The 12415-nt window shown below is 35.2% G+C and overlaps 1 protein-coding gene across 3 annotated transcripts in view; it reads right to left on the bottom strand.

Annotated features, from left to right (window-relative positions):
* Positions 1–12415, bottom strand: part of LOC128556234 (cGMP-inhibited 3',5'-cyclic phosphodiesterase 3A-like) — a 170722-nt gene that overhangs the window by 19382 nt on the left and 138925 nt on the right. For 2 of the 3 annotated variants that reach the window (XM_053540615.1, XM_053540617.1), the window contains exons 2-6: positions 11809–12069; positions 10356–10958; positions 8729–8806; positions 7102–7431; positions 3066–3177 (exon numbers count right to left, since the gene is read on the bottom strand). In XM_053540615.1, the coding sequence (XP_053396590.1) occupies positions 3066–3177; positions 7102–7431; positions 8729–8806; positions 10356–10958; positions 11809–12069 (1384 nt within the window). The remainder of the gene's footprint in view (positions 1–3065; positions 3178–7101; positions 7432–8728; positions 8807–10355; positions 10959–11808; positions 12070–12415) is intronic. The other variant, XM_053540616.1, reaches the window with a different exon arrangement.

The raw sequence follows: 12415 nt of genomic DNA, 5'->3' as shown, positions 1-12415 counted from the left end.
GATTGTTACCACACATGCAGATGATGATGATGATAAAGATAAATTTTAAGTTTCAAGTTTTTATCTTATATTGCATTAAAGTAGTATCCAGAAAGCAAAGATTGCAAAAAGTTTAAGTACAAAAGGGGCATAATTCTGTCAAAAACACAATTAGAGTTAAGGGGTATGTAGCCACACATGCGGATGATTATAAACAAATACTTTTAATTTCAAGTCATTATCTTTAAAAGAACCTTTTAATTTCAAGTCATTATCTTTTAAAGAACCAAAGATATGTCTATAAATGAAGCTTTCAAAAAATTTAACATGAAAATAATTCGAAGTATAACTCCTTGGTGACCTTGACCTTGGGTATAATGGGCTCAGCCCCTATACATACTTTGTTTGCATGCTGGACAATGTTTATGTGAACTTACAGTATGATATAAGCAAAAGTAACAAAGATATGACAGAAAAACAAAGGTTGCCAAAAAAATTTAACCTTAAAAATAACTCAAGTATAAGACCTTGACCTTGGGTATAATGGGCCCAATCCCTATACATATTTTGTTTGTATGCTGGACAATGTTTATGTAAAGTTACAGTAAGATATAAGCAATAGTAACAAAGATATGACAAAAACATGGTTGCCAAAAAACTTTAACCTTAAAAATAACCCAAGTGTAACACCTTGGTGACCTTGACCTTGGGTATAATTGGTTCATCCCCTATACATACTTTGTTTGTATGCTGGACAATGTTTATGTGAACTTACAGTATGATAAAAGCAAAAGTAACAAAGATATGACAGAAAAACAAAGGTTGCCGAAAAACTTTAACCTTAAAAATGACCCAAGTGTAACACCGTGGTGACCTTGACCTTGGGTATAATTGGTTCATCCCCTATACATACTTTGTTTGTATGCTGGACAATGTTTATGTAAAGTTACAGTAAGATATAAGCTATAGTAACAAAGATATGACTGAAAAACAAAGGTTGCCGAAAAACTTTAACCTTAAAAATAACCTAAGTATAACAGCTTGGTGACCTTGACCTTGGGTATAATGAAAAACAAAGGTTGCCGAAAAACTTTAACATTAAAAATAACCTAAGTATAAGATCTTGGTGACCTTGACCTTGGGTATAATGGGCCCAGTGTCTATACATACCTTGTTTATATGCTGGACAATGTTTATGTAAAGTTACAGTAAGATATAAGCTATAGTAACAAAGATGTGACAGAAAAACAAAGGTTGCCGAAAAAACTTTAACCAAGAAGGGTCACGCTGACGCCGGCGCCGGGGAAAAAGTAGTATAGCCCCTCTATTCTCCGAATAGTGGAGCTAAAAATCATAAATATCTGTGGGGTACTTTCATGGACTTCAGAGTTGTGCCAATCTGCAAAACTAAATCTTAACACAGAATGTTTTATAATAACATGTTTATGACTTTTAAGTCCTCCACAAAATAGCTATTTTGGCCAAACCCATAAAATTTTATGCCAGCTAAATAAAATGATTTCACAGTATGGTATAGAGCAAAATAGGCTTTCAGCCTGCTGACGGCAAGTGATTTTGCCTTTGCGACCAGTGCAGTGCAAGATCATGGTGTGCACTGTTCGCTATTCAGTCAGTAAATTTTCAGTGAACATCCCTTGGAATAAGAAGTAGTACTGCCATAATTGAATGATGAAACAGTCCATTTTAGAAATTTAGCGGGTAATCTTAAGGTTTTTTTTTTCTTCTTTTCCCGTGTTTTCCTACAATAGCCATCCTGTTTTATTTGTCAAGTGGCACGACTGCCACCGACAGTAAAAATGCTTTTAGCTTTTACCAGCATGTTTTGAATGCATTCCTCTGGGTCCCTGATTGAGGAAATCATTCATCAAACATCAAAATACAACTACCGGAAATGTGTACTTTTATGCTGCCTTCATTCTTGTTCAATGCTCATGTTAGCCTTTTATCAGGTTTAAGGAAGACATGATCGAATCAATATTTGTAATTTCTATCATCACCGATTTCTCTTTCACACCTACATTTTCTTTGAAAGTCTCATAATCTGGACGAAAACATTAACGATAATTACTTCCTTTTCAGACTAGAATGTATCAATTATTTGTAAGGTTTGTTGGATTTTAGACACTTTTCAACAGCTTTTTTTTTCATCCATGAAAAATAGTTTGATTTAATATACCTCCAGTATTTCTGGATTGACGTAACATTACATTCAAACCCCACAACGGCCTGTTGGAGGAAACTGGTAAGCTAACAGTTTTCAGTCTTAAAATCACTGTGACCTTGACTTGACTTGACTTGACATATACATGTATGCACAAAAAACAACAACAATATAAGTCATCCATTGACCACAGGTCTGGTAGGCGTCTGAATTTGACTGTTGTAAATGTTCTTTAACAAGCAGAAATCTAATTTCATTCAGTTAAGTAATGGTTAAGTTAAGTAAACCGCGATTTCAGCTGCCAAACGAAGTGATAAAAACCAGGAACACGTCCGCTATCCAGAATGAAATCGCTGAGGATAACTGAAATACTTCGCTCGTAGAGACTTGTACTGTGTATTTTAAAGCAATTTATGGGGTCAGTTTAGTATTTATGGAAGGCTTTAAATGTTTCGAAGGTGCGATCATGCAGGTAGCATCTGCAAATGTATAAACTCTGATTTTGGAATGTTCTACAAGTTTGCCGACTAGCTTCCCATAGCGTTACGCTCGCATAGTTCACCTTTTCAATGTATATGATACTGTGACCAGATTTTTGGTCATCGATTTTGTTTTCATTTGACTAACATATAAGAAGTATATTTATGTGAAAAAAAGGGATTCTTTTATATTAAACAAAAAATATACACTGGACCCGTGCCTGTGTTTGAGATAGGTAAGTGAGAGGTATTGAGTTTCACTTGTAGATCCTTATCATTTAACTGCTGATATTCTAGGACACCTAACTTATGCAATATGGAATATATTGTGTCAGCATGACTATATGATTTTTCTTGACCAACAGAAATTCGAGAAACAAGTAAGAGGGGAAATACAATTTTTATACGAGTTGTATCAGACTTACATGGCTTGTCTCTATATCCAAGTTCTAATGCGTGGAAGTAGTTCATGAAAGCAGCCACTGGTATCCGGAATGTTTCAAACAACCCTACCTCCATAAATAACTTATATGCAACCTGAAAATGTACAGCATAATTAGTAAGTGGGTTTAACAGGACAGATATATTTAAAATATGATAATCTAAGGATATGAACTCCTAATTACCCCCCTTTCATATTCATTATAATGACAGACTGACATTGATGAAGTCAACCCTTTTTTCATGTATTTTGATGTATAGCGATAACAACATTTTTGTCCACTCACATCTACTTGAGCCGCGCCATGAGAAAACCAACACAGTGGGTTTGCGACCAGCATGGATCCAGACCAGCCTGTCAGGATCCATGCTGTTCCTTTTTAAAGCCTATTGCAATTAGAGAAACTGTTAGCAAACAGCATGGATCCTGACCAGACTGCGCGGATGAGCAGGCTGGTCTGGATCCATGCTGGTCGCAAACCCACTATGTTGTTTTCTCATGGCATGGCTCATTTCATTCTTATTTCAAAATATGTATAACTTCATAATCATTTCCTTTGACAAGACTGTAACTGCTTATTTTTCCTCTCCAGGAACCAGCTACATCATTTGTTGAGATTTCATACTTTACCGACATGTTATGTATCTTAAGGACGTATGCTAGAATTTGGTGCGAAAATTTTCCCAATAACAGAAATTCTTCAAACTTTGGATATTGAAGGACAATCATCCAAGAAACAAAAAAATGCAATAAAAATCATAGGTCACCGGTATCAAAAAAGAGTTATCTGTCCTTGAAAATGGCATTTCCCCCAAAAATGACGTTTTCAGGGGCAGATAACTCTTTTTCAATACCGGTGACCTATGATTTTTATTGCATATTTTTGTTTCTTAGATGATTGTGCTTCAATATCCAAAGTTTAAAGAAATTCTGTTATTGGGAAAATTTTCGCCCATCTCATATACAGGGAATTCTAGCGCACGCCTTTAACTGGATTTCAAGGATTTGAAATTCAGAACCTTGAAATATCTAACCCTTGAAATTTCCATTGGCATGTATATAGATGTACAGGTACGTAGCATCCTTGCAAAACCGTTTCTGAAGCACTGAAAACTTGATTGACATTTTCCTCAATTTCAAGCAAATTCTGGATAACCGCAGCTTTTTGCATTCTGCACAAGGACTAATTAACGTATTAGTCTGTTCCATAAATATCTCACGCTTTCAGCAATTTTGATCAGGGAATAGAAACGATCAGTACTGACCAGTCCTTATACAACTCAATTACTTCCCTCCAATTTTCCATGCCATTCAATAATAATCCTCTGTGCAAGACAATATTGATTTCCTGGACAACAATTTTCTTATTTTATCTGAAGATCTTGAAAAAAGGACAAATATCCTGTCATATAACATTTATAATTGTCCAGCATCATAACAAGTTAAGCTTAAATATGACTTCTCGGTTTACAGCCACACAAATTTTTACAGCTCTATTTTAACCTGATTATTAATAAACTATTTTGCAAGTTGTCCCTTATTTATAAACTAGAAAACACTTGAATATTCTTCAAAATTTTAATCCCTAGAAAAAACTCTGCAAATATATATTCAATTAGATTTGAAACCATATTAAATTTGCAGTTTATCTCTTACCATAGACACACATATACAATGCGCATTCGTAAATTATAAGGCGCACTATTGATTCAGGCTAAAATCTTTTTCGGTCAATTCAGAAAGAAAACCAGAACTGAAAACAAGGAGATATGTTAACATCCAGTTATCAAATTCACCTGCAAGACCGAGACTTATAAGGGTTTACAAAGAATAATATATCATTATTACTCACCTTACCCATGACAGAACCTCAAGACTTTTAATTAAATTGCATATGTATTGTGAAAATAAACAATGTTGACATTGCTCTGGATGACTAGGGGTCAAAAATATGTATTAATGTTTTTTTTTGCAATGCCAATATCAAAATTTTGCAAAATAAATTGTATTACATACCATGTATGAAGGGGGATTTTCTATTTCAAGGCCACTGCATCGTATCTAAGAATTGCAAACAATTTTTCCATTTTTCTAATGTGCACATTCTTAGCCAAAGGTCTTCAAAACTTAACCGATCCAGAACAAAGTGCTAGCTTAATGAAGTGAACTACTTTGACATAATGAAACTCAATTCATATACAGATAAATGTATTTTTTATATAATATAATCGAGCATTTTCTCCCAAGAAAATGGCCTAAAAATTTTTTGTAATGCTCTGTATATATTTACAATCTTAACTGTACTTCTATATTCCCTTTTGTCTGCTCAGGATTTAGCTAAGATTCACACGTACTACAAACTGTTGCATGCTGACTGTGCAAGACATTTAAGGTTTGGTAAACAGACCGATATGTCATCTACAGTGCTAAAGTAGACAAGTTATTCGGACAGGATAATCGCTCAATTCCTTTGCATGCAACCTGTCCCAACGGAGACAAAACTGACATGTGTATGACTGTTCAATAGTTCAGAGACTTGGTAACCTCATTTTTCTTGTATGCCAACTTAATTGATTAAACATCAAATCTTACTCCTACAATTCCATTTTACACTTATTATCATAAATGATCTGGAGATGTCAAAGCTTAGAAGCACTTTACAAGTACCTTAACTCTTAAACCCTCGTGGGACACGACTATCCTAGTTCCAAGTAGCAATTAATTTGCATTGTATTAATTCTGGACTAAATTAGACTACCTTCCCAAAGGTTTTCTATCATGCGTAAAATGGCGATACAACCATAAATGCACTTATTATGCATGACTTTGTTAGTAAATGTAAAAAAGATGTCTACAAACTGATTACTGTTCTATACGACTGCCTTCGTAAAAAGACATCAAGATTTAATAATATATCAATCAGTTATCCATGCACAACTTTACAGATTCTTATTACATTTTGCAATTGATATTTTCCTTCTTTGATATGGGTATAATGCCATCTTTCCCCAGAGAATTTTAGAAGTTACGTAACAGCGATCAGTGAACCAAACCTATGTTTCTGGATTGGACTAAAATGTGAGTCAATTAGGCCTACACAACTTCCACACAGGGGTGTGAGGCCTAGTGTTTACCGTAGTTCCCTCCGCGCCACTGAACCCTACCAACCTCCTACAACTGTAACAAGGATTCCAACACAGCCACTTTTTATTACTTGTGCCATCTGTAATTACCATGAACTGAAGACCAGTACATGTACCTATAATGGTAGAAAGTGCGGAATCACAGAGGCCTTTCAATATTAATTCATAACAAAATTATGCTTAAGCCAGTGCTAGGGTGTATGTGTAATGTTGCACATTTCAAAACCTTTCATCCACACATTCAGTCAAACCAAGTCTGCCGTTTTTGTGCTTTGTTGTTGCATTGTGCAAGCCTTAATGATCCTCATATAGATTTAACTGTTCCTCCTAAACAATACTGCCATATCATTAAGGTTCCATTCCTAGCCCTAACATAAACTCAATTCAACATAGATAGTTACCTTTCTGAGGCTTGATTTGACTTCTAGTCGAGACTTTCGACTCCATTTTGGTGTCTTCCTAAAGACTGTGATGTCACGTGACAATGGTGTGACATGCAGCATGTATTCTCGTTCAGATCGGAAGACTCCGAGATGGAGTCAAAAGTCTCAACTAGAAGTCAAATCAAGACTTAGAAAGGTAACTACGTTGAATCAGCATGGCTGAGGCAGGATTCAACCTGGCATTAAACATAAACTCAACTGTTCATAATCAAGTACAGCATAATAGCTCTGAACGAAAACATCCTCCATTCAAAGGAAACTATTCATTTTTATACCGTTTGAAACTTACAATATAAGGAACTTATTTTGGTCCAAGACACACTATGTTCCAGTTTGAATGGCCTTCAACATTTCAGGGATTTCCAATTTAGACGGGTTCCACCATTACATTTATATATAGTGCATTGAAGTAAGTATTACTCAAATTACTCACCTTGCTGAGTATACAATTACTGTGCAAGCTGGACGCTTCAAATATAGGATAATCCCAGTCATTTAGAGTTGCTATTTGAAGATATTTACAACTATCTATATCCGAAATATCCACAACAAGTTTATCCGAGGAATCTTCAGCCACTACTGAGTCACTAGGCTCCGTTAGTTTTTGAGACAAAATTTTATTAGAATATCTATCAGTTTGTGATGACGAAAGCTGCGCGGGAAGTTGTGACGTTGATTTGTCGTCATCGTCGTCGCCATCATCCTCATCATCAGCAGCGCCTTCTCGACTCTCGTCGTCGGTTTGATGAACACGAAAATCATGCTGAAACGGAGCAAATGAAAAATATTAAATAAAATGATTTACACCTGATGTTAAATGGAATTATAAATACAGTAGAGCCTCTGTTAAAATGCTGTTTCATTTTTCAAAGTATGACTTCTTCATCAAAACATTAACATAATTAACGAAATTGTAAAAAGCCTCAACATAATCAAGACAATCATTATCAAGCTTAAAGTTTTGAAAATCATTATTTCCAAGCATAAGCCTAACCTAATGCTTGAAATATTAACACCAAATTTAGTCTGTTCAGAAAAAGTTACAAAATACTGGTAAATTATCAATATTTAAAAACTCTTTTTCACAAATTACTCCAGAGATACAGGTCAGTAACATTTTTTAAATTAACTTTGGCCAGTAATATTACAACCTTAAATGAAGAACCATAATTATCATTTAACCCTTAGCCTGCTGGTGGCAAGTGATTTTGCCTCTGCGACCAGTGCAGGCTGATCAGGGTCTGCACTGTTCCCTATTCAGTCAGTAAATTTTCAGTAAACACCCCTTTATATAATAAGTGGTTCTGTCTAAACTGAATGATGGAACAGTCCATTTTAGATATTTAGCAGGGTAAAGGTTAAAATACATCTACTGAGCTAACATACAGCAGCTTTTACCAACCTACTGGATTAATATGTCTTCTACATGATATATCTCTTTTATCTATAATAAGATTGCACAATTTAAGCAAAGTTAATAAGCAAAAAGAATTTAGCAAGTTTTGTAAGACTAACTTCATGGCAAATGAACACTGAAAGTATTCATTTCATTATCGTTTTCCTTCAAGAAAATATGCATACTCAGAAACAATAGTTAAGTCTGATTAAAATTATACAATAAATTAATTAAAGGTCTAGCTACAAGTAAATCTACACAGTACATGTGTATGCCTAAATTGTTTTAAACAAACTGAATTATAGAGCTATCACAGAAGGGGATTATTATCCTTAAACCATGGTTTTGATACTGGGAACATTTTAGCACTCATGTCTTGATGCAAATAATTGAAGCTAGTTTTATGGAAATCCTTCTTCCTGTTGAGAAATGAACTGGAAATAAAATTATTTGACATGTGACCTCTGCGTGACCTTGACCATGGACTTAGTGACCTGGTTCATGTGTGTGCCTCAACATATTCCAACTGTGTAGTTATTTGGAACAATTTTGCAGGGATGGATATGACAGATGGATAAACGGATGAACATGACTTCAATAAAATTTCAACCTCCCTATATATAACAACAGGTGTTTCCATGACAACAAAGAGAAATTTACTCACAACAGGATGTAAATCATCAACATCACAGGGGGAAGAAGGAGGATCACTTATTGGCACAAAATCTCGTGCAGCAGCACTCTACAAGGAAATACAACAACAATAGGTATACAAGATACGTCAGACATTTCACAAGATACCTCAAACGCTTTACAAGATATGTCTGACATTTTACAAGATACTGTGAAATCATTGCAATACGACAATAAAATATTCTGTGATTGTAAAGAAAACTTAGTGACAATTTCCTGCTAAAGATAATAATTTATGATTTTTTCTTTTCTGTTTCTCTTTAAATTGATTAAAAAAAGTGTCTACAGAATGATCAAGGTTACAACATTTACTATCGTCACCGCTGGCCTAGTAAAGTTGTTGCCTCATCATTCAATTGTTCAATTATTGTACTGAAATTGTTTCTTTTTACCATTTCAGGTTAATTTAATAGTTGTCCAAACAGTCCTTGAAAATTTGTCAAACAAGAATGGCAATGATTTCAAAGTAAGAATAAAACAGGAGCTGTATTGTATGTAATACAATGCATGTCCCCCTATGATAGACTGATTATTGTCTTGAGAATTATTACCGCAAAATGCATTTTGTTGCCTCGGTAACAAACTATTGTCTCTTTATACAGTTATTTAGGCATCAATATTTCAAATTTAAAACACAACATTTTTTTTGTGTTTTTAAAACCCTGCCAGATAAATGAACATCCAGGGTCATAAAATGTATGTTCAAAAGATTCGAAATGTGTGACACACTTTTGCGGAACAGATCAAAAAACTAAATAACTGTACATTTTTTTTTATCTACATTCTAATCCATTCAATAATTAGCATGAAATGAAGACATTTTATTGGCAAGAAAAATAGTTACACAAGAAGCAATGAAAAGCCATATCTTCCCAGACAGATGGAGTAAAATCTACAGCAAGAGAATTCCTGGATAGAAGGTTTAACCCTTTACCATGCTGGACAGGATTCGTTCTGCCTTTTCGACCAGTGTAGATCATGATCAGCCTGCACTTCCATGCAGTCTGATCATGATCTACAGTTTGCTATTCAGCCAGTATCTTTTTGGTGAGCACCCCTTTAAACAGTGAAAGGGTACTGTCCAAATTGGAAGATGGACAAGTTCATTATAGAGATTTAGCAGGGTAAGGATTAAGAAAGCAAGGAAGAAAATAATAATTAGCAGTTTGAAGAATAAGGATACTTGGAAATCTCCGGAAATGACTGACTCATGGACCAAACAACATGTGCAAAGCCAATATGCCCTTACTTTGAACAAGCAGGGGCATACATATAGCGTTCTGGTAATATGTCAAAAAATACAACACAAGTATAATTATACATAAGGATTAAAATAAAACAACACAGACAAGAAAGATCTTGAGTACATCACAAAAATTAACAGATATAAGCCAAAATGGCCGCAAAACTGCCTGCACAAGATATAATTATAAAAAGGTGAGTAAATATGAGAAAATTTACAGAACATGTTCAGACTCGGTAGCAGCTTAACGTAACAACAGTGGCAAGGGATTACAGAAGAATCTACACGTTTAAAATGTAAAAACATCAATAAAGTATGGAGGGAAAAAATTTGGGAAACAAACATTGATACATACCACCCGGGCTATTTGTGCGGAACTGTCTACTATTCTAGTCGATACTTTCTTTGGAGGAGATGCTGAAAATTCGTCAACTGTAGGTATATTATCACTATGATCGCTCGAACTGGGCGATTCATTACAACTTTCATAGTCTGACGTAATATTTTTACGAATGGAAGTTAAATGCTCTTTATTGTGAGCAGTTATTCTCATGCGCTCTTCATTAGAGTCTTGTATTTCTGATTTAACGAGTGGACTTATTTTACTGTTCAATGACGTAGCGCCATCTGTATTTGATAACGGAGTAACACTTTTTCTCGTCAGTCTTTTGAGGTGTGAGTTTGCGGAGGAAGTGGAAGGTTGTGAAGCTGCCAATGAAAAAGAACGTGATTTTGGTATGGTAAGAACAACTGTCGGAGAACTCGGTGAAGGGCTATTGCTCCGGCTCTCAACAGGACTGGAACCAGGTGTTGTATCTCGGGAATGCCTGAAACTTGAACTTCTTACACGACATGGCTCCAGTTCTAATGTCGGCATTCCCGTTGCCGATGTGGTGGTTGTCCAAGTACTTGTAGACATTCTCCGGAGTAAACTTGGAGGTAAACTACGACGTAATCTCTGCAATGAGAAAATATATAGATATTACAGATTATAGTTGCTGTTGTCAAAAGTACTTATGACAATATAGTTTCTGCATGGAATTGTATATAAAGAACAATCATTATATGAAAGCTACCTTATCCATTTATTCTCAAATTCCTACAAATAAGCATAATGTCCATATCTTTTTTCCAGTATGATTAGATATATTATGATATAATGTCAGTTCTCCTGGACAGCACCATTATTCCTGAAACACTGACCTTATATTACGCAAATTCCATTCACCTTACAATGCAAACAGTCACTAAATTTGACAATAGAGAAATCAGTCACTCTCAATCTGAAAATTTTCTCCTTTTTTTGAATATTCTCATCATTATACAAGACAAACAGTAAATCTGTTGAAATTCTGGCGAAAGTAAATACTTGACAGTCCAACTGGCTTCAATTTACGCAAATTTTTCGTTTAAAGCAGCGTATTTACAAGTGGGGCAATAATTAGCATATTATCAAGGTAGGTCTTCTGTAAATATAACCTATTATGAAATGTAAATTTTGAAGGAGATCTGAGCAAAAAATTTTAGGGTGAAGATATTTGTGTCGAATTGAGGTGCTGAATTGGTAGAAAATTTGGACTGGAGTCCCTGATGGCAAGTGACCTAATGTACCAAGGTATAAATCTGGATCAAATCGTTACTGACATGATACCATCACTGTACCTTCCCCTCTTCTGCGCACCCCACTCCCCACCCCTCTCTAAAAAAACAATTCTACTTAAACAAATCTTTTACATTATACATCCAGCCTCATCTCCAACAGGGCCTGCAAGTACAAGGTTACCGGTCCAAGTCCTTTTTAAACATACCTTTGGTAGTGATGAGGGACGCTCCCCGGTGTAGGGATTTTCCTCAGAGTCCGAGCCGTATGATGTAGACTCTGTGAGCGAGACAAGGGGGCTAACTCTGGTTTTGTGCATGGAAGAATGGTGTTCAGCAGGTTTGAGTAAATTACTGACAGCTCTTAGACCACTGACAACATGTGGCGGAAGGTTCGCGTCAGCCAACATGTCGGTTATGAGCCCATGGGCCTCTCCGATTATCGCGGTGTCATAACTGGATGAGGAACTCTGAAATGATAAAAAAAATTATATTTAGATCTACATACATATGGAAATGATACCTTTCTACCGAATGAAATATGAGTTACCATCATTTTAAAAGTGAAATACTTTCTTAATATCCATCTGTTCTTTTGTTAACTTTTAGCCTTTCAGGCCAGTGAAGTCATGAGGCTTGAATAAAATGTCAACATACACAAAACTTTAAAGTATGAAAGACAATATTAATTTTGCACGGTCAGATATTGTCACAATTTTTTGTTTAGTATAGGAAGCTTACAACCATCATGGATTCCTGTAAACATCAGGGCTGAATGGAAAAATTGTCATAACTCACTAAAGATAAATAAGTTAT

Source organism: Mercenaria mercenaria, chromosome 4 (genome assembly GCF_021730395.1).
Source record: "Mercenaria mercenaria strain notata chromosome 4, MADL_Memer_1, whole genome shotgun sequence".
Lineage (NCBI taxonomy): Eukaryota > Metazoa > Mollusca > Bivalvia > Venerida > Veneridae > Mercenaria > Mercenaria mercenaria.
This window is presented reverse-complemented; position numbering and strand designations above follow the sequence as displayed.